At 36.1% G+C, this 24,235-nt stretch overlaps 2 protein-coding genes across 2 annotated transcripts; one reads left to right on the top strand and one right to left on the bottom strand.

Moving 5' to 3' along the window:
- Positions 1–7: 7 nt before the first annotated feature.
- On the bottom strand, positions 8–17,708 carry LOC144443279 (mortality factor 4-like protein 1). Its single transcript, XM_078132718.1, has 12 exons — positions 17,656–17,708; positions 16,394–16,440; positions 15,630–15,697; positions 14,366–14,452; positions 7,766–7,810; positions 7,147–7,268; positions 6,739–6,893; positions 5,923–6,024; positions 4,725–4,816; positions 3,335–3,437; positions 2,809–2,878; positions 8–2,280 (listed from the first exon to the last, which is right to left on the bottom strand). The coding sequence occupies exons 1-12, from the start codon at positions 17,669–17,671 to the stop codon at positions 2,111–2,113; spliced, it is 1,077 nt and encodes a 358-aa protein (XP_077988844.1). The 5' UTR covers positions 17,672–17,708; the 3' UTR covers positions 8–2,110.
- A 102-nt stretch (positions 17,709–17,810) lies between these two features.
- On the top strand, positions 17,811–23,285 carry LOC144443872 (alpha-methylacyl-CoA racemase-like). The gene is made up of 6 exons (XM_078133460.1): positions 17,811–17,865; positions 18,786–19,099; positions 19,600–19,743; positions 21,350–21,510; positions 21,737–21,929; positions 22,751–23,285. The coding sequence occupies exons 2-6, from the start codon at positions 18,853–18,855 to the stop codon at positions 23,143–23,145; spliced, it is 1,140 nt and encodes a 379-aa protein (XP_077989586.1). The 5' UTR covers positions 17,811–17,865; positions 18,786–18,852; the 3' UTR covers positions 23,146–23,285.
- Positions 23,286–24,235: the final 950 nt, after the last annotated feature.

Genomic DNA, 24,235 nt, shown 5'->3' on the forward strand with positions numbered 1-24,235 from the left:
TTCTTTATTTATAATGCATTGCTATCAATGACAAGAAAAACATGAAATAGTTGTCATCCACAAGAAATAATCTTAATATAAGATTTAAAAAAAAAAAAGAGCCAATGGTTTAAAAATGTATAGAATTGTTCATCAATGTACTAAAACCATGAACAAATGTGACAAAGGCAGTGTTTTCTTCTTCATTTTACTGAGGTAGTAACCTAAAGAAATCTATCAAATAGTGACCATTGGTGTCATCAGACATATCCAAAACTGTTTTCCACACAAATATGTATCTTTGACACCACAGTATATGAGTAAATACAGACAACACTTCATACATGCTGACCCATAACAAAATGAGTGTATTGTAACACATTGTTATAACTGGTCATTCAAACCTGGCACAATTTTAAGTATCCATTCCAAACTTGAATGATTTCAGTGGTAAACACATGCGTTATTTCATTGTAATTTGCAATGAATTGACATGTTTGAATAGTGAACATAAATATAGTAAAGTAAAAACCCTTCTAAATTGACCTTGAGTGGGACCAAAATTTGTGGTCGCTTTCCAGAGGGAGTCTGTATAGTCAGAGTGGACGTTGCTGATCAACAAAATCATTAGGAATGGCAGGCCTATGGCTCTGCCAACTACCTACTTGAATATAATGAACACCACATTTGTGTTCTTAGTTCTTACTGTTGTACTTGGGGTCTTTCCGTACACACTGACATTACTTGATGCCTATAGCACTAGTTGTGCTAATAAAACCTGTAGGTAAGGATACACGTGTGGCACACACACTTCAGGCTACATCTAATGAAATTGCCTGTAACTATGATCACCACATGTACATGTCTTGATTTTGTAAAACATGTCGCTATTTACTTTATTTTCTTTTTAACCTAGTTTTGACAATCTAACAATGAAAATTTCAAGTATAACTTAAGAGGCACAGTGGCATCTAATCTCGATTTCTTTAGACAATCAATCCACAGCTGTGACAAAATATTGTTCTGTTCTTTTATATAGTACTAGTATTCAGTTTGTTTCTGTGTAGATCCACAGACATATGTGTACTTTCTAAAATACAGTTGTAGTTGAAAGTGAGATTGAATAACTATTCTGTGCTTTTGGACACATCTGTAAATAAAGTAAAGAAAATGACATTTCGCATCTCATAACGTATGTTTGTACCTCTATCATTGAAATTTTCATCAACACATGATTATATAGACCTAATGCCTCGTTTAAGACACATTTCATCTGGAATCTCCTCACAAGAATCCCTCCTTTAAACTCTTTTTACATGTTTCAATACGTTAAGTGTTTCCACTGCTGTACACTAGTGACTTCTGATCCTAAAAAAATTGACAATGCAATCAGGGTTCAAAATGTTGGCACAGAATTCACCGTAACATTTCAAAACTTGTCTTAATTCACAATGCAGTCAGGAATACAATTCATCAATCACAGAATATCATTCTGTAATATTTGAGACTAACTACAGCACTTTGTAGAGTAAATCTATAGGAAACTTTCCTCCTGATGTCTGTATAATGTTTCCAGTAGGGTGGCCAGTTGGTGTCTATAGCATGTAGATAGAGTAATACTTCAAGTTCGCTCCAAAAATATTTTGGCTGTGACTGAAATCTTGATAGCAGTAATACCTCTTATCTAAAGACAAATACTGTTGAGTAGTCATGAAAGTATTGGGACAGATATTTTCAATATAATAGCGGGAAGTGTGCTGTTTAAAACTAAAATGGCTCACATCCATTGTGACATGTCAAACGTATGAAATTTCATATGTGCCTTGGTGGTTCAGCATGTCAAATAACGGAAATATCTGCATAAGAAAGACATTCGGTCTTGGCCCCTGAAACATGAACGTTTCATTGCGCTGCTGTTTTTTTTGTTCCAGTAATAACAACCAGTTGGGACTTTTTTTGAGCTCTTAGCTATGGGTGTTTCATTGTTTCTGTAAAAGCACTGAAACCAATTAGACCGATTGTCACACACACACATCACTCATTTGATAGCTGGGGTGTGACAACTCACATCTGGTCTGTGGTTTGCAAGTCTTCACAATCATGAAAGACAAACGTATTAGCTAGGGCAATATCAAACAGCTTTTCGGTGGTACTCTGGAGGGGCTACCTCATAATCACTGACACTGAACAAAGAGGATGAGTTCTTCTGTAAATATTTCAAAAAGTCGTGGACATGGGAAAGTAAAAGTTGAACACTCTTCTCATCTAGGGGTGTGTATGCTAACATGCTGCCAAGTTTGACTGAAATAAAGTACACAGAAAAAAAAATTAACATTGGTCCTTGAAATTGGTAGTACACTGAGACAACCAAAAATCTTGTCACTTGAAAGAGAATTTACCACCATGATTGCACAATGAACTTTCATATGTTTTACACTGAATGGAATAAACACTCAGCACTGAATATTCATTGTGCAATCATAAACATCTTATTTCTGCTGACTTCCATCATGAAATGTGGCCCACAGCAAAGATACCTATAAAGGTACAAAATAACCTCAATATTTCTCTGAAATTGTGAGTATTTGTAGGTGGTGTAAAACCTCCAGAACCCATAGTTTATGAAAATGTCTCTATTTCCTGGAGTGGCATTCCCTTTAATTGACACAATTACTTTTGTCCTATGTATAGATTCAAAATGTGCCCTATTACTGATAGAGATAGAAGACAGAAGTGCCCATGTAGAACACCTTTCAATAGGCCTATTGGCATTCTAAGTTTCATTTTGAACTTTCAGCATATTGGAATTATTGCTATATATATACTCACCAAAAAGCCTCAGGAGATGAGGTGCTCCATATATCTGTGACATTGGTGCATCTGGATGAGCTGCAAGGATCTGATAAATCAACAAGATAATAATATAATGACCAAAGTTATGACAGGGTTATTGTTAACCTGAATGTGACCTTGTTTACTGAAACTATCAATCAACTATTATAAATTATGAGACAACATACCACTCACTCAACACACTCACCTGCAATTTAATCTTTACATAAATAAATCTATCCATCCATCCATCAATCAATCAATCAATCCATTGCAGAAATTGATACGAGACTTAAGTGTACATAGTATTAGAGATAAAGTTTGGAATCCACTGCATAGCTTTGTCCGAATCACTCCCACACCATCCACGTAATGACACTACGACAAGTGGTGAAATGCATTCCTAGTGGAGTCACCTGACAGCAGACTATTGCACATAGATGGAAGGTTGCAACCAGTCATGGTTGAGGGAGATCACCCAATTTACTAAGTGTTTGATCATCTATTCAAATTGTACACCTACCTCTGCATACTGAGGTCTTTCAAATTTATACAGTAGTTGTGTACCCAGCATTACATTGAAATACTCTTTAATTCCTTGTGCTGCCTCAATGATGGCACTCTCCCTGTAAAATAACATATAAAATATTTATCCTTTAGATCGAAAGAATCAAATAATCATGGAAATGCTCCCTAAAGACCTCAAGATCACCAAAAAAAACCTTGAAATATGCTGAACAAAAAATCTATTGGATAAGCACTAAATATAGCTATTCGCATGTGGCCATAATGAGTGATTTTATATAGAAAGAAAAAAGGTTGAAGAGTTTGGCCACTAGGGGTGCTGTATGGAAAGACAAAAGTTTGTATAGTATATTAGTATGGCCACTTGGAGCACTGTTCAGAAACAGATTTTGGACAAATAAGGAGACATTTGATAAGTTTGTCATTTACAAAGTGTTTCACAGATGACATCAATAGTTTGTCTTAGTAAGTAATGAATATAATAGAACTGTTTATTTCATTTTGGTGATTCAATTTTAGGAACTAATTTACACTGTGTTGACTGCTACATATTCCACACTGTCATGTACCTAGCATCACTGACCAAAATTTTGATTATTTTAGCCCCCTAAAGAAATGTTTCTTTTGATATCAGTTGCAAATTGTGTATTGGTGAATTTGGTGACTGACTGAGAATGACATACTTTCAGGAAAATCTGAACTTCGCATAACATGTTTACAGTAGCTTTTGTTTAAATATCTAAACTACTTCATATTGAAAAGTTACTCTGTTACTAGTGTTGTGTAATTAGATGTTATTCCCCATATTTTCCTTTGTTCAGCCACAGAAAATATGAGTGACGTAAGGGGGCTTTGTTGAGTATTTTCTGGCTGAAATGAAGAAAAATATTGGAGAATAACATAATTATACCAGAGCCAGTAATATCAAAGAAAAATTGGGGACAGTAATGCAATTTTGAACGTTTTGACTCATATTTCAAACACAGAACCAGTGATGTAGACATGCATTGTAGTGACGTAGAACGACCATATTTTTTTTTCAACTTGGCTCATGCGCTATGCATGGTATAATGAAATGTAACTATAAAGAGTTCTTTTCCTAACATGTACTAAATGCTACATTGACTGTATCTAGAATTTGTAGTTCCTTTATTGAAGGAAAGTCATACTGTTACTGAACTATCCTTTTAATTATGCTGGAATAATTGGGCGGTAGTCAAGCAAATATGGTAGGTAATAACTGACTTTGCCATGAGAAATTAAGAAATTGTGTTAGGTACCTAACTACAAGCAAGGACTCAAAGTGACAGATAGCAAACATTCAGTCAATAGAAAATTAATTTTGCCTGTAATTCCACCTACAAGTCATGTCATGTGTCAACACTTACTTGCTTTGGTTAACCTGTCCTCTGGATGTTTTATATTTCATATAGTCATCAAGAACTTGGTCAACATTAGTCTTTGCAGGTAAATGAACAAGCTGTATAAAGAAATAGACATTAATGTCAAGAATATCACATTGTTTTGTTTCACTCGATTCAAAAGAAGGTATTTAGGGTGAGAATGATGCCTTTTTAAAAATCTTATTTAGCAGCAAATCCTAAACTAGGTAACAAGGGCACCAAGTTATCATGAACTTTATCAAACATATGTATCATGTTGCCAAAATGAAGACTATGAAATACCTTATTAAATATCACAATTCATTGAAAACGGTGACAAAAAGCCTATAATATGTTGTATTGAGAGACAGTGTTTTGTTGAGGGCAGTAAGCAGCTAAAATCTACCAGAGTTCCCCTGTCATTATACTGAGTTCCCCCATCAAAATGATGGTACAATGTATTGGAAACTATGCCAGTTGTACCATATTCCCCCTTTCTGTTACTGGGGTTCCCTAACCATAGCAAACACACTGAAGAAAAGTATCATCTAAAAGTTCTAGATCAGTCAATGTTCCTTTTTACAGTTTGACAAGTTGCTCCAGCATTTGATCTTGTCATTACCAGGTTATACTGCCCTCAGTGTTAGAAATATCATATTACAGTGCTTTGGCCACAATGAATACTACACACATTTGCAAATACCGGTGGTAATATCGAACTACCCTATCCCAACTGGCTGTAATTCTAGTAGTATTTTAAAAATGGTTTTAGAACACAAAGAAAACATAGGTGGAAATCTGGTAATGTTATACAGTGTCCTGTGTATTCAACATTTACATACTTCAGGGAACCAAGTAAAAGCTGTAAAAAAATCAGCAATATTAACACTATTCTCCTTGACATAAATGTCGCTGCAAGTAGATTCAGTGTTCTTGCTACAGTCTGAGAAGCCCAGTAATAAACTGGGGAAATCTCACAAAACTTACATAGATTTTCATAGCTAGAACAAAATTTATGAGGAGCCATCAAAATGACTATGGTAGCCTGTCTACCTGGTTACCACCCTTAACAAAAACACTGGAAAGGGAACCCCAGTGAAATGACAGAGGGACCAACCTTAACAAAAACACTGGAAAGGGAACCCAGTGAAATGACAGAGGAACCAACCTTAACAAAAACACCTTAGATCAGTGACACACTAACCTGTTTCTGTCTTGTAATCAGGTCCCAGTCATCAACCAACACAGGTTTTAATTCATCAGGTATTTTAATTTTGATTTCAACTCTGTTTAGGAAAGCTTCTTCCTGTAAAATAAGTACAAGTGCACACACTTAGTGTTGAACAACATCTCATGAAAAATCAACTCTTACATTTACTGCTCACGTTATTTGCATGAATTTATGTGAACACTAGTGCTGTCATATCGCTGTTGTGTTGTATTGTGTTGTGTTGTGTTGTGTTGTGTTGTGTTGTGTTGTAAATGATGTTCTTCAGGTATTTAAGTTCATTCTTTGAATGTAACAGTTTCAATTTACAATTTTTGGATAATGTGCTCAGACAAACTTATCATACTTGTAGAAGTGTTATGAAAAATCAGAACTATTTTTCCAATTTTTTGAAGACCTCCTGAGTGTGGTCTGAATAAAAATAGTTCATGAGAGATTAATGATTACTTAAAATTTACAAGGCTTAAAAAACTTCTTTTACAACACTTGCAGATGTGAACCCAGCTTGCGACAGGAGATGGTCAAGTTAGATTTTTTATATCCTTATTTGGTGACAGTGACACAAGCATATCTCAATATTACAATAACCAATGAAACAGATCACAGCCAATCAATGCTCAAACTCTTTGATTGACAGCCCAACAAACATTTCTACATTACCAACTGAGGGGGCTGTGTATCCTAAAAGGTTCATAAGTCTACCATTGTGAATTTATACAGCGTACTATTTGTTCAGATTAAAGCTGAATTCTTTCTTTGACAAGTGTTTCAAACAGTTGAAATGGAACATACCGACTCTACAGTAGCGTCCATCCGAGCTCTTTTCCTCTTTGGTTGATCTGTTGTTGTTGCAGCTGGTGGTGGTGGTGGTGGAGGTGGTGGTGGTGGTGTATCAGATGATGTACTAGTGCTACCGACAGTGGTTGTAGTAGCAGCAGCAGTGGCAGCTGTGAGGAGACATAGCAACAGATACATTTGTACACATTTTCAAAAACAGTTTTATCTCTAGAAGATGATTCCAATTCATCAGTGCAGTAACAGGGCAATCAATGGTTAGCCCTATGTGGTCGTTGAGGGCGCACTGTATGAAATCTACATATGAGAGGCATGAAAAGTTACATGTAATAACACATTGGTTACTGTTACATTACATGGTTATTAGGGCTATCATTTCAAATGTGATATTTATTTCAAGCACACCTTTTTTCTGTTGTGATGCAGCTGTTGTCTGTGCCTTTTCTGTAGTTGTTGGTGTGGGTGCTCTTTCTCGTTCCTTTTCTGGTTTCTTATTAACCATTGTTGGCTTTGTCTTTTTCCCCTTCCTGTCAATAAACAACACAAATATACAATGAGAATTTAATAACCTGACCTTAAAAGGAAACATAATTTTAATAGGTGACAACTTTCATGACCTGTGTGTGACACCCTTTGACCCAATGTTAGTATATTCAGGTACTTTTGTGGTATGAGGAAAGTGTCATATGGTGTATCACACTGAAGAAAGGTATGTTGTGCTCTTGGCAGCCAGAGTTCAATTTTCAGATAGCCAAAAATAGTGCAAACACTGGCTAGATGTAAATAAACCTAGGTAAACTACAGCAAAACTTAATATGCGTTAAATTTCCCCTGTATTTCTGACAAACACTGTTTGTCACACAACCAAAAATATCTGAATGGACCAATTCAGTGTCACACAGAGCTCAAGAAAGTGGCCTGGCCTAATGTTATCTGTTCATCTAGTAGACAAAAATGAAACTACTTGTTGATAGGTATGTCCTACTCAAAGTTACCAATATCACCTAACTTGAATCAATCTTACCTAGCACCTGTGGCTTCCTTTTGTCTGAAAGTACATAATCCATCACTGGCAGAAGATATAAAAGTAAACAGTTAATGAATGCAAGATTTTAACATAAACAATCATCCAAACATAAACAAACTTATAACTGCATTCATATTACTAAATTCAGGCAGTTCTAACATCAGTGCAAGTTCAATATTTTGGTATGGTGTGTGGTATTGGTTTTTGTCACCCTACTTTGGTAAGTCTGCCTTTCCTATGGAAAAAATAGAATAGTCCAGATCACAGAGTACATATTGAGAGTGCAGTAGTAAGTCAGAGATTACATTCATATAGCATAGAAGTAATGGTAACATACATGAAAGTTGACAATCACAATCATAACATCTGTAGTAGTTTGACATAGAAAAGCTGTTGTATTTTTGTTGTTAATCAGCAAAAAGTCATCTACATATATGTACATTGTATATATACATGAAATTTGAGTGAGCTCTGTCATGTACTAGATTTACATATACATCTCATCCAATACCAAGATATGAATATTCATCACTGTACAACAGCAGTGAAGTCATTAAAATCCTGATATAAACATGCTATCAAGTGTAATAGAAAACATGGCCATGTGTCACAGTGTGTATGTGTGTGGTCATGTCTGTGTGCGTTTACATGTGTGTATGTGGATGCATGTTTGTGCACATATCTATGTGTATGTGTATGTGTAAGTGGTGTGTTTGTGTGCATGGTCATGCATGTGTGAGTGTGCATATGTGCATGTCTGTGTGTGTGTGTGTGTGTGTGTGTGTGTGTGTGTGTGCGTGCATGCAGTCAATGTCTTTGGTCTGTGTCAGGGCTCGAAATAGAATTTTTTTTCCACATGCACAGTGTGCACCTTCACTTTGAAATTTACCTGCACACAGTGTGCACACTATATCTCAGTTACACTTTGTCCATTATGTATGGAAGTTCATCATCATTATCATCCCAGGCTGGCTCCTGTAGTTGTGGTCTAGGTCCATATGGCCTTGTTTTAGGTCGTCTGGATTTACCATCGTTTAACCACAGTTCAATTGCATTGTCTGGATCAAATGTCTCTGTGGTGTCATTACTCAGATTGACTGTCATCAATGATGTTAGAGTTTCTGGTTTTAGACAACTTCTCCAGTCATTCTTAATGACTGACATAAGGGAAAAACCCCTTTCACATACTGATGTGCTGCATGGAATCAGCAGTACAATTTTCACTAACATCAGTATTCCCTTGTACTGGTCTGCAAACAGAAGCTGAATTCTCTGCCACAAATCTAGGTACTTTATTGGCTGTGTCTCTCTAGCCAGGACTTTTCCTACAGTTATTTTCAAAGCTGTCCACTCAATAAGAGTACTAACTTCATCACATCCTCTGCTCTCAAGGATCTTTTCATAGTGTCTATACAACAGTTTGACTTCATCCTCCCCATACTGTTGTAGGGCTTCATCATCTTGTGGCCACATAGCCGGATCAAAAACTGATGTTGCTTTCATAACTTCATCTTCCACTAAGTCTTTAAATCTAGTATTTACACTCTTTATTGTCAGTTCTATAATTTTCTTGGCATCTCTGACAGCTTCTGCCTGTCTTGATTCTTGAGTTGTTGCTGTATTTCTAATGGTTCTACCCTGTCCTTCCTCCAGTATCACTCCTTCACACACAAGTTTACCATGCACATTTGTTGAAATACCAGTTACCATACTGTCTTTCAGTTTCTGTTCAGATGTGTAGTCTTGTAACACCTTGAGGACAGATTCAGCCATACTTCTAACTCTCTCTATGGTTGTCTGTTCATCTTGAAGACATCTACTTAGTGTTGACACCATTTTAAAGTAGATTAGTAGGAAGCGGAGAAACATGACAAATTTAACATTCTTCAACATTTTAAGGAAGTATCCTGCCTTGTCTTTACTTTCCCTTCCACCGTTTATTTTGATGTCTTCAATGTGGATAACATGGACTTTGTAATTTCTCATGATAGCTAAGACCCCCCTTCATGGTGAGGTACCCATCTAGTTCCACTCACATTTACAGGCCTAACAACTGTGGTTTGTAGAGCTTCACCAGTACTTTTAAAAGTAGACCAGTTCAGGGGAGAATACTTGTAAAATTTGTACAAGTTTTGCAGAAATTCATGGACAACTGTGAGATATGGCATTTGTTTAAGTACACAGGGTTCGTACACTTAAAGCAAAACAAAATTCCAGGACTTTCCAGGGGTTTTTCGTCAGTTTTCCAGGGGTATTCATATTGATTTTGGCCATTTTCCAGGGGTGTTGACACTAAAGTATATTTTTTGAATGACATCTAATTGTCTGATGTGGACGAGAAAAATCAACAACAGTTCCCATATGTCACAAAACATTCTAAAGACAATCCACACTATGCAAGATATTGGTTTCAAAACCACATTTACATGCTAAGATTAACGGAGAAACCTCTGTCCTACCCCCAAAGTAGCCGTTTCGTCAAGCTGGTCCATTGATCGTGTAAGATTGAGTCGCAGCATTCGTCAGTCTAATTCAGACATATCCAGAAAAATAAATCAAAAACTAAAGTTTGTCCTCGTTATTGTATGGTTTGATGTTACTAGATTTATAAGTCACCTAAAATAATTTTTTTCTTCAAAATTTTAAATAAAAACGTCATTTACGTAACGAAATTTCGAGCTATGAATAACTGAATACATTCATCGCTTGCGTCTCGATGTTTATGTACGGATGCCACGAGTTGCGGAACATCGCGATTTCTCAACTCAACTTGACCATTGACGAATGTTACTGTACCGACAACATAAAACAGTAGTTTATTCTTTTAGAACATGTAACACAAATACCCATTTATCGATGACATAAAAGTCACAACCCGGAAATTCAACTGCACTTCCCTAAGCCCTAGCATGGTTTATACTTCCATGGCCCTAGTATTGCCATGCCTAGTGCCTGAGCTTGTAGTAATAGTATGTCGACTCGTGCGCCGAACTTGTAACAATTTCTAATCGAGGTTGATGATGCTTTCATACTCGCTATAGTGTTACGATAATCTTGTTAACAGACCTACTGTACATGTTACCCCCGGCCGGGACTGTTACAATATCATGTCCCTGAAATGACGACTGGGAGATGAACGGAGTAGCAATATACGCAAGATCGAAAGAAACACTGCGGCACCCATTCAACTAATCATAGGAACGGTCTGTGGGGCAAAGTGTCTCGTGGAACGATCGCTTGACTGTCTGGGTTCAATCGGCGTGAATTTTGAGTCATCACCGTGGCGAAAGACTTTGAAAATATTTTTGCGATTTCACATTTACAAGATTCAGAATCATATGAATGGGTGGCTCGAGCACAGACATGACGATCGTCAATATTAATCGATCGATTGAACATGATCATTTTCCAGGGTTTTCCAGGGGTAGGGCGCATTTTTCCAGGGTTTTCCAGGGCTTTCCAGGGAGGGTTTGAAATTCCAGGGTTTTCCAGGGTTTTCCAGGACCGTGCGAACCCTGGTACATCCTTGATAGCAAGCTCAAGTCTGTGGGCAAAACAATGAACAACTACCAAATGGGGTACATCAATTTTCAACCTTGCAGCTACTCCAGAGGTTTTACCCATCATAACACTTGCACCGTCAAAACTTGATGCCACTAAATCGTTTTTCCATGTTTTTCTCTCTAGATTATTTTCCATTGCTTCTATCAGAGCACCGGTAATAGACTGAGCATCAGCTTTAATAAGTGGTTTGAATGTGACAAACTTATATGTAGGTCTTCCATTCTTGATGTAATTAACATATACTATTTCTTCATCAGTAACACTAGTGTCAGTACTTCCATCTGACAATATGGCAAAAAACTCAGAATCATTTATTTCTTTTACTAGTTCTAACCGTTTACTTTCATAAATGTAATCGATGAAACACCTTGCCTGCTTATCACTGGTATAAGTTTCAGTGACGGGTACTTTATTAATGGCCGCTAACAACTGAATTTGTCCGGGGAAATCGGTGAATGGACGACCAGCTTTCGCCAAGTAGAATGCAACACGAAACAAAACTCTCATCTGCTCAATTTCTGTTCTCTCCATGCGGATTATACATCGTTCAATCGGTCGATCATTTGGTGTACTTTCCATTGCTTGCTTCGAAGCCGTAGCTTGTACATGGTTATCCGTTATTTCATGACTTGTTATTATGTGCAAACGAAACGATCTGCAGCCTGGACTACGAAACTTGTTTGGCTTCGTACTTTTATCAAACTGTTGACAAACGCTGCAAAACATACATTTTTTTTCTTCATCTAAAACTAGCCATGGTTTATCTTTTTGCCAAGATTTTTGAAACCGATAGACCTTTTTTTTCTTTAGTGGTGGTTGTCCAGTATCATCATTTATTTTATCACTCACGTTACCACTTTCTTGCGATGTCGACGGCAAGTTCACATCCGTTGGGACGGCTGTACTCATCGTAGAAATCACTTCATTATTACCACTAGTACTCGTACTTGAACTGTCTTTTTCGGGACACTTCCTCGATCGAATTTCGTCAGATGATCGCTTGACGCCAAGGTCGAGAAGGGTCCGCTGTTTTGACATCGTCAAATTTTGTAAAATTTCCAAAAATAAACAACTTTACATGTGACCGTTTGACGTATTTTTGACGAAAGAACACGAAGAGAACGTAATTAGCCGATCGCTAGATCGTGGGGGGTCCTATCAGTGATTGTTCAATTCAAGTATGCGTAATGTATACCGTATACGTAGGAGTCGATCGAGTGCACCGACCGAAAATTGCCGATGTAATATCTCGCATTTTACGTTATTTCAAGTCTCGAGAGGTAATGAGGTTTCGTGCGGTTTTTTACTTCCGCATTTACGACAAGGCGATCGATCGACCGATATCGATATAATCATTTTATTACTATCAAAATCTGAAGTTGTTTCATCTAAAGCACTTATTTAGAGATATTTGTAGTCAATCCGAAGAAATGTATGAGGTTTTTTTCCACGATAGCCAACATGCACGTCGTGCACCTTTGTTTTGAAATCTACCTGCACTGGGCAAAATTAACGTGCATAGTAGCATGGTGCACCCGGGTATTTCGAGCCCTGTGTGTGCATATTATATTTGCATGTTTATGCATGCGTGCATATCTGCATGTATGTGGTGTGCGTGTGCATGTGTCAGGAATACATGAGCTTGTGTAGGTGAAAAATACATGAAAATGGCATTAACTTACAATCTAGGCTATGCCTAAATTTAATAGCACATGAGTGGATACCCTATGAAACTGGTTATGACTGGGTACATATACACAACATCAAGTTGTACTAAGACTCTAAAAGTACAGAGTTTATCCAACCCTGAACAGTATACCTCATAATCACATTTGTATCAAGAGTATATAAATAAGGTTTGCATGTGTGGAGAATTAGAAATGAAGTGAAGCTCTTGTGTTTTTGAGACAAAAAAACCCCCAAACCTTTAAGTTAAGTCACTTTTTGACAAAAGTAAACACAAATATTTTTATAAAATGTGCTTCCTTTACCATGTGATTCAAGGGGTCCATTTAATAGTCACAAGTCAAAACATTTTATACTTAGGGTATCTGCCAGTGGAAGATTACATCATTCCAGACTGAGGGATTCCATCCCAACAAATCATATGTAACAACAATCTCAGTAAGTTAAAGACCTTGATTGTGGTGTTTGCAGGTACTGTTTCAATCTGATAAAAATCAGATGTAGTGTACATGGTGTGAGTTCTTTTTGGCTGTTATGTTTACTGTCGTTATGTTCTTTTGTGAGGCCTGTTAGATGTTTTATGAATCCAATCTCATACTTATCAGTAGCCAACCACAATCCGTCTTACAATATAACACTCAACATACAAAATTGAAAGAGAACCACCAAACAATAACGATAACATCATTGTCCGTGCTCTGTGTTCATGCTCTTTTCCAACAGAGCGCTCTGAAGTATGTACCTGTATGTTTCAGCGCAAAATGTGTTCTCACTCACTGAGTGAATTCACTCAGCATGGCCTGGGAAAACCTATGGTATTATGTCAGATGTATGTAACAGGTGCTCACAAAAGAACAAATGACAGTAAACGAAACAGCCATAAAGACATCGTGCGGTGTACACTACATTGCATTTTAATCAGATGGTATTGATTTTGAATATAAGGAGAGTCTGATCAAAGCTTGGTAAGTCATCAGTATTTTTTGCTTATGGTTTGGAGCCACATGAAACAGAGCGGTGGATAGCTGGTAAAATTTGAACAGTTTCCCATACTTGTTCTGATATCTAAATGTTCATATTGTTATTGTATTGTAAAGTCTAATGACTGTGTATAATATATATGAGACACAGCATTTGATTGCTATGGTCTCCTGGTTTCTTTTCAATTCCTAGTGATCCAGCAAACTAATCATGAAAAATTAGTGGTTCATGGGAAAAAAATCAGTGGTCCTCGGATGTGAGACCATTAAATTTACTCATTCCAGCTACATCGTAATCAGTGTTATCACTTCCAATTATCCATCATATTTTAATTGTTTACACATCTAATCTTACAAGTATACTCACGCATGTTGTGCTTGAAGTTCCTTCTGTTTCTGTAAATTAGCGTCATTGAACTTGAGAACACGACTCTCTGGTACCCATTCATCCCAACTGTAAGACAAATACACAATAACTGATAAACATAAACATACACGTGGATACATCTTCAATTTTAAGATATTCATGCAGCTTTCATGTGACTGACTCAAATAGAAGTAAAATTGTTCCATTTTTGTCCTTCCTGTGGTATGCAATGACAAAATACAAGATGGACAACACATTTGAGCATTTTGACCAATGCTATTGATGAAGAACCTCAAGACCTCACCACGACAATATGAACATTTTTTAACATTTCATGTTAACATTACTAACGAATACTTTCTAACTAACAATCTCATCTTGAAGTTTATTATTTGAAGTTTGTGTTTCATTTCTATTCACTTTTGAAATCTTTATTACAACGGCAAGCAGAGAGAAAACATGGTTGAATGAAAATATTACAGTTGTCATTGGCAATTGTTACACACCATTAATTAACAACTGCAAAAACTGAACTTCAATAACAGAACAAACTTCTGTAACAACCTAAAGAGTTCCATGTACAGAAGGCAATAATTGTTACTACTGACACAGTATAGACTATACAACAATGTATTTATGTATTTGTTTATATCAATATAATCAATATATATGAAGTGGTGCACAAACAATTTGTGACCTCAGTAATGAGACACTCTAAAATAGCACTGTACAAAACTTGATATCATATTCAACTGGACAATTGTACTAATTTGTAGTCTGCAACTAGTTTAAATAGACTAACTCATGTGCATTATTAAGTCTGTAGTGATGTGCAATGTGATAACAAAACCTTGTTAACTAATTGCTACATATTTTTGTATTTTTTCGTCTTTGTTAAAAATGACCAGGTCTACAGTACCATTAAGCTATCAATAATTGGGTATAATCTTTTTTTTTTTTACATACTTGTATTATATGTACTCATTTTTCAGCATAGAAATTCCTTGACAAAAAGTAAAGAAAATTTGTGTAAAATAATTCATGTATCAAAGTTGCAAATTTACCTGGCTTGCCTATTTGTTATACAGGCTTTTCTACAAAGAAAGTTGAGAAAATCAGAAGAAATTAATATCCAAAGTTCATCTTGTTTTGTAATTTGTAAGTTTTTGTTGTTTTTATACTTGTTGTCAAGGGAATAAAAAGCAATTTTAAATTTGAAAATCACAGTAAATGTAGAAATATATTGAATCAAATGATGACTTACTTCTTGTTCCATCCATTGTAGTGAATAAAGTATCTGGTCTGTTTTTCCTTCACTTGGTATTTAACACACTACAATAGAAATAATCGACATCTTGAAAATGTCAATGGTCTGAGGTACAAAAAAAATCAGATACTAACACATATATCATGCTATCAATGATGAATACTGACATGTATATCAAGTTGATGTAAGTATTCATACATCAATGTTGAAACTTACGACAGCAGCAACAACAGCAACAACAACAACATAATAATAATAGGAAAGCTAACATTATTCTTTACTCATTACATTTATAGGGAATAAGAGAAAGTTTACCACAATACATCAATTATAGCTACCATGCAGCCAGTAAAAAATTGCTATTCTTTAAAGTGGCCATAAGGGATGAGGATTGGGTATTTATTTTGGATTTCTAAGTTATAAAACAATTTTATCATGGCTTCCTCATTACACTGCAAAAAAGCCCAAACAATGTGTTAAAAAGTTTATTGTTGTATGTACAATAACAAATATTTTATAATACATTTATCAATCCTTTGCAATTTATTGAGTTACAAACACAGACTTTGTCTATGTTGTTTCACACTGACCTTTCAAGCAGAACGCCATGATAAAATTGTTTTATACATGTAAATTAGAAATCCAAATAAAAACCTTATGCTCATCCTCAGCCCCTAGGGCCACTTTAAAAGATGAGAATCATAGTCAGAAAATATGGTCATGCCATTATCGTGATGAGTTGAACATCATAGTGTACCTACCTTGGCTTCATACAACAACGGTCCATGGAAACATAGTACACGTTCACCTGTTCAAATATATGACCATATTAGTATTACTTATATGATTACCTTGGCAATTCTTATTACTAATTCAATCGCAGTCTCTCTCTAAAGACTATGGTTCAATAACATCCAACTTTGTAATTTGAAAATGACTTGACATCACCAACCTTAGTCCTATCAAACTCTATCATTCTGTCCATTCATAGTAAGATTGATTGATTACAATTTAGATTGCACTCAGCCTGACCCTTATATATTTGTACATGTTAGATGGCAATGCTTCTTATATTTATTATCAGTACCAAGTCTCAACTCAGTGTTTTTATACGATTTGGTAAACCGGGAAATCTGGTAAAACTTGCATTTAGCTTTCCATAACTTAGAATATAATTTTTGTTGTAACCCATACAAGATACATATGCCTGCTGGGGGAACCAAGGTAGATTTTACTTGCTTGCCATTCTTCCACTTGTCAACCATTCCCCATTTTAGTTGTGTGTACTTTTTAGTTTCTGTGTGACCCAAACGTTTTCATGGTATCAACAATTACTAATAAATCAAATAATGCGTGTCTTCATGCATGGACTTGGGAGAAACATTGAAGTTTGAACTTCGTTTTTGCAAATTTCAATATGACAACAAATCATCCTAGAATGCAAACGAAAGCAAAACTTCCACTCTACTGTGATGTCCACTGGTTAAATCATAGACACTGTTGGGTATATGGTTAAATCAGTGACTGTATACTCTTGTTCGCTACATGGAGGTATTATGGGATACCTCCATGTTCACTATTCCTAGTATTGGGTTTACCCATGGATGTAGGAAAGGAAGGATGGGTTTCTACTCATTCAAGTCATTGTTCAGGTTTGTTTGTCTGTCATTGTGTGATAATGTACCAACGGTCTCGTCCGGGACAACTCTGACTCGAGTACGGAGTCACAGCGCAGTGATAATGGAGACGAGTTATCCTGACCAAACGTCCTACTCAACTGTGAGTTGTCTCGGACTATCCATCGAAATGATTCATATTCCTGTCAACGCTGGCGTGACAGACGTCGACACACACCACCACATGTAAATTTAACAGACAATGTCGATGTGTTACGTTTGTGCGCTAAGTTTACCACTCTGGCGTACTTATTTTGTCCAAACACACGATTTTTTATGTTGAATATTTACAGCTAAGTATACAGGCAATGTATGGGTTCAGGTAAATGTGAAAATGGGCCACATACCTTCGACGAACTTCATTTTCGAAGCATCACGTTCGCGCTCCTTGGGAGGCGCCATTTTCTCAAATCTTATGTGGAGGTGAGTATCTCGAACACACACATATGCAAATATAGAGTTCAAAGTTCACTGAGACAGACGACACTTCAGCTGGAGGACGCGACTCAACTCTATCCCTTTTCCAATAATTTGCTGGGTACTTGCACAATATTTTGGTGTGTATATGAGCAGTGCATATATTTTAGAGAAATACTTGAACAGATAAATTATATTCCACAGTTCTTTCAGTTTCCTTCATGTAATTTGAAGGCGTGTTTATCCCGCTGTGCAGGCCATCACGATAACTTTTAACTTTTTGCTGCAGTCAGTCTGTATCGATCTGCAGGCATATGTATGTAACAATGTGAGATGATCACCTTTGATTCATGAGTACAGAATGCGATAATGCAATAGTCAAAGTCCAACTTTCGAGATTAGAGAAAAAGACAGGACATTTTTGGTGTTGTATTAGTTGTACAAGGCATTAGTTTTGATTTTATTTTTGTCATATATATGATCACTTGAAAATATTGATGACAATATTACACCTGAGTCTGAGTGTGGCCTATAAATACTTATTAATAGTATATATTTGTACTATCCGGTGGATTTAACTTTGACCATCACAAAGAACACAGTAAAGATATTTTGATAAGATGCAGCTTTCCCTGAACTAATTGAAAAGTGTGTTTTCCTCCTCATCATTCCAAAGAAAAGCCTACACGTTTCATTGTGCAAACAAGTCGGGAGTAGTGCAGATATTCTTGAAGAGATATTCACTACTGAAACCTTTGAAGCCATTTCATGTAAACCGTTAAACGTACATTAGTGCCCCCCTCTCCCATCAAGATCAATAACAAATCATAAAAACAAACAGCATTGTTTTTAAAATGTGCACCCTTGATAATGTTGTCAAGTTAGTAGTTATCATCCAAAATATTTTTTTACCTTTTGAGTAAAAATTTCCATTTACAACTATGAGCCCAAAGTCCATGAACACTCATTCTTATAAAAAAAAAAACTGGTTTGTACAGGATGCTTCCATCCCGAGTAATTTCATGGACATGATTTTATCTCAACTTCTTTTATCTTACAGATCAAGTGATATCAGTAAACTCATCAAGCATTGAACTAAAGCCAAGGCCATATGAAGTGGTGAAGCAATGGCATTAGCTGGTATCCGAGTGGTTGAAATAGCTGGTCTAGCACCAGCACCTATGGCTGGCATGATATTGTCAGATTTTGGTGCAAAGGTGACCAGAGTCGATCGTGTCAAGCAGGATAACTCAATTGATAGACTGGCTAGAGGAAAAAGATCGATTGCAGTTGATTTGAAATCTAAAGATGGTGCAAGTGTTGTGAGAAGACTGTCTGCAAAGTCAGATGTATTGATTGAACCATATAGACCAGGTAATGTTATTTTAACATTAAATACTAGTAAGTAATGGTGGATTCATGCAAGTCTGTATGGAAAGGGAGGGGGGGGGGGTGAAAAAAGTCATTTTCATTACTCTTCCCATGAAAAAGGCATTTTTAAAGTTAAATTTGAGAAATACACAATTTGAACATGTATGACGTAGAATATATTGTTCATGGTTCCAAGAATCAATAGGACAGTACAATATAGTTACTTTGAAATGGTAACTTAGAGACAAATGAGATGTTTCAATCTTTCTACTATGGACCTTGATCATGTAGTGATTTAATTTTTCAGCATTTTTGTCTCTCTCCAGAACATGACATGATATGACATGAGATTGATTTGATATAGATAAAAAAATCTCAATTTCCAAATAAAATTTGCAACTTCACACATGTTACTTTTGTTATTTTTCTTCTTTATGAAAGCTTTTCTACCCTTTGTCCAGAAAGAGTGAATTATTTTATCATGATGCATTTTCATGTCCTAGGTGTAATGGAAAAATTGGGACTAGGACCTGAGCTGTTAATGAAGGAGAATCCAGCTTTAGTATATGCAAGGCTATCAGGGTTTGGTCAGTCTGGTCCATATAGGAATATAGCAGGTCATGATATCAATTATTTAGCTACGTCAGGTAAGATCTGAGAATTTACACAAAATGGAGACCGGGAGGGGGGTTTAATTTCGTCTCAGTTGTTTCTTTGCATGACATTCTATATTTTTAGTCCCCGCGGACGAAGTCCGGAACGGGGACTTATGGATTGGGTTCCGTCTGTCCGTCCGTGCGTCCGTGCGTCCGTCCGTCCGTCCGTCCGTCCGTCCGCAGCCGTTTCTTGGAGATGCCTGTACCGATTTTTTTCAAACTTGGTACAGGGGCAACATGCTATGGCATACATATGCACGTCAATTTGTTTTATGATACGATCCAATATGGCCGCCTAGCAGCCATTTTGTTTGCGAATTTTCCCTGTCTAAAGCCATAACTCAGACATGCTCACACAGATCTCATTCAGAGTTGGTATTAGGACAGTGTTCTATGGCATATATGTGCATATTCATTGTTGTCATGATACGATCCAATATGGCCGCCTGGCAGCCATTTTGTTTGTGAATTTTCATGTCCAAAGCCATAACTTAGACATGCTTGAACAGATCTCATGTAAAGTTGGTATTAGGACAGTGTTCTATGACATACATGTGCATATCCATTTTCATTGTGATACAATCCAATATGGCTGCCTGGCAGCCATTTTGTTTGCAAATTTTCCATGTCCAAAGCCATAACTCAGACATGCTTGAACAGATCTCATTCAAAGTTGGTATTAGGACAGTGTTCTATAACATACATGTGCATATCCATTTTCATTGTGATACGATCCAATATGGCTGCCTGGCAGCCATTTTGTTTGCAAATTTTCCATGTCCAAAGCCATAACTCAGACATGCTTGAACAGATCTCATTCGAAGTTGGTATTAGGACAGTGTTCTATGACATACATGTGCATATCCATTTTCGTCATGATATGATCCAATATGGCTGCCTGGCAGCCATTTTGTTTGTGAATTTTCCATGTCCAAAGCCATAACTCAGACATGCTTGAACAGATCTCATTCAGAGTTGGTATTAGGACAGTGTTCTATGACATACATTTGCATATCCATTGCATATCCCATACCCGAACAATCCTTTCTTGTTGTAGGCATGTTCCATGTCCTACAAGCAGACACAACATATCTAAGTCTGTTTGATTTAGGTTCACAAGTGTTGTTGCGTGATCAGAGTAGTGCTAATTCCTTAAAACCCAATCATAGCGGGGACTATGTCATTCTCAATGGCTTGTCTCATACACAGCAGGATCTATTTTGCAATGGTGTGGCTACATGTGTGTATACCTTGTCTTAGATTGTTTCTTACTTTAGTGTGCATCAGTCATTCCATTTGGATAGAATGAAGAAACATCTTTATACACATGTCCTGTATGTAGATATGTACACTGTCTTGCAGCAACCATGCAAAGAGATCAGGATTTTACAGAACATGAGAAACACTGAAAAACAACTTAATGATATCAGACCATACAATAAAAAAGCCAAAAAATATCAAGAATTTGTAAGCTATAGTAAACATGTAATTCAGGATTGTTATTGAAAAGAAATGGATGAAACAAATCCTTAGGGTTGTGATACTTAGTATTTTCTGATCTATTTTCTGAAAATGATTATTTTTTTCCTCTTTCTAGGAGTTTTATCAACCATTGGTAGATACAAAGAGAATCCCATACCACCCATTAATCTGTTGGCTGATTTTGCTGGCGGTGGTGCATTGTGTAGTTTAGGGGTTGTGATGGCATTGTTACACAGGACAAAGACTGGGAATGGACAGATTGTGGATGTCAGTATGGTATGTTTTAAATAAGGGTCTGAAATTCTTGCAAAATATAAAATTAGAAATAAAGCCCCCAAAAAGAACTTCAGACAAAATGTATATTTCCTGTTCACAATAATCCCCCCCCCCCCCCCCCCCGAAAAATTATAAAAAAGAAAAAAAAGAAAAAAGAATTTGCACATGGATTTTGAGATATACATAGTAGTGCATCAATACCATTGTCACTTTTTTTTCTCAACAGACTGAAGGTGCAGCATATATTGGGAGTTGGTTGTGGAGGTCACAAAATCTACAGCTTGCTTGGCCTACAAAGGTTCGTGGTAAGAACCTACTTGACACGGGTGCTCCATTTTATAATACATACAAGACAAAAGATGGTAAATATATGGCAGTTGGTGCTATTGAACCACAGTTTTATGCATTGTTGCTACAAGGTGAGTTTATGTGTGGGAATCAGTATGTTGTGAGTTTACTTACAGAAACACAATATAAGTCTATCTCTAATGCTGTGATCATTCTGTGTATGTCTGTTAGTGTGTCATCGTGTAAACAGATCTTGTATTGCATAGCACTGCATTGCTTCGCCTTGCTACACCTCACCTTGCATAGCCTAGCCTAACCTTACATTGAATTGTATTATATAGTATTGTATTGTATTGTATTGTATTGTATTGTATTGTATTGTATTGTATTGTATTGTATTGTATTGTATTGTATTGTATTGTATTATATTGTATTGTATTGTATTGTATTGTATTGTATCGTATTGTATCGTATCGTAAAGTAACATTGTATTCCTTTATTTAGCACATCTCTAGTGGTACCATGGTGGACACGACAAATAACTCATAAGAACTAATGAGACGCTAAATTCTGCTTTGTGAATTGTTATAACCTCAATACTTTATTTTTAGGGAACAAATAATATTTGCCAAAATGTATCATAAAACTGAAAAAATTGAGCCATGATATATATCATAATTATACAAATAATGAATACATGTTTACATGGTAATGAGAGTGACATACATAATGTTCTTTTGGAAACTGTAAGGGAAATACTGTGTTTTAAAAAAAACTCTGAGTATAATCATTTTAGAAAGCAAAAAGATGATTTTTAGCAGTGATATTACAAAATGGTGCTGGGATGCAGTCACCCTTGAATTCTTTTTTTTTTCTGTTCAATAAATACTTCATGTCATAATATCAAGTATGATATGCCATTCTAAATAATTTTTCTATCAAATAATTTCAGGTCTTGGACTTACAGAAGAAACCATGCCTGGCACACAAATTGATATCAGAAAATGGACCAAAATGGAGGAAAAATTTGCAGAAGTATTTGCAACAAAAACTCAGGCAGAATGGACAGCAGTGTTTGAGAAGTCTGATGCCTGTGTTACACCTATTCTGACACTAGAGGGCGCTGCCACTAACCATCACAATGCAGCCAGAGGAAGTTTCCTGCACAGTGAAGAAAGTGGGTATGAGCCTAGACCTGCACCATTGCTGTCAGCAACACCAGGAATTACTGAAGCCAAATGTGATCCTTGCGTTGGGGAACATACAGAAGAGGTGCTGGAAGAATGTGGTTACAGCAAAGATGAAATTGAAAATCTTTTAGAAAATGGCACTGTTGAAAAAACCTGATATGGAACATATGGAGGGGTAGTATGACAATAATAAATACCTTCAAAGTCATGATATTTTTGTTACTGTCTGGTAATTGTCGCTGAAAAGTAGAATATCAGATTATGAAATTTGTTGACATTGATACATTGTGACATAGATGACAACAACAACAACAACAAACTGTAGTAAAAATCTGATTTGAGAAATCATTGGTCACAGTGATAGATGAACCATAACTACATGAACCTCATCTTGTGTTGCATCTCTTGGTTTTACAGACACAGGGTTTTATTTGGTAGGGTGCTGACAACCTTTCCTTTGTGCAAACTTTTACCACATTAGTCAGATGTTTGAAAATAATGTATAATAAATTTATAGGGGAAATAATTATCAATGCAATGTCTGAATTACATTTTATATAATTCTAAATACAGTACAACTTTTTTGAAATTATGTGGTGTCACTTAATAAAAAATAAAACTTTTTAAAGTTGAAGAAATGTTGTGTCCTTTTGTTGGATGATTGAGTCAGTTTTTGCACCATAGATATTTTCCTATGGAGATGCAGATGTTGTTAGTTTGCATACATGAGGTCAACGCTAGGGGATATGTTGCACATTTGTACATATGTCATGTGTGTGGTCATGTAATGCTATGTTTCTGGAAAATTTTCTGTAAAATGATAAAATAAATGTATATTAATGTAATTTTGTCCAAATTTCTTTTCAATCAGTGAAATAGCATTGAAATTACCTAGCTATATCAAGCCATTTAAAAACAAAATTTTATGTAAGAGTAATTAAACTGTGTTTGCTTGATGTTTTTAAAAAAAAAAAAGTTTGAAAATTAACTATAAAACTTGTAATTTTACTTTTACCACTTTGCATCTAACTGTCATAATTCTTTATAATAGTGAAATAATTAAAATACAAATGTAATAATCTTTATTCGTCCAAATAAATTTGTAAAATTTGTTGAATGGTCACTACAAGAGCAGTGCCCTAGTGTTAAAACAAGAGGAACCCAGAGTATCTGGGGAAAACCTGTATTGTTCAGTCAAACTGAGCATCACCCTTCTTATATATAGTCCTAGCCGACACATGATGAGT

This window comes from Glandiceps talaboti, chromosome 12 (assembly GCF_964340395.1).
Source record: "Glandiceps talaboti chromosome 12, keGlaTala1.1, whole genome shotgun sequence".
NCBI classification, from domain to species: Eukaryota; Metazoa; Hemichordata; class Enteropneusta; family Spengelidae; genus Glandiceps; species Glandiceps talaboti.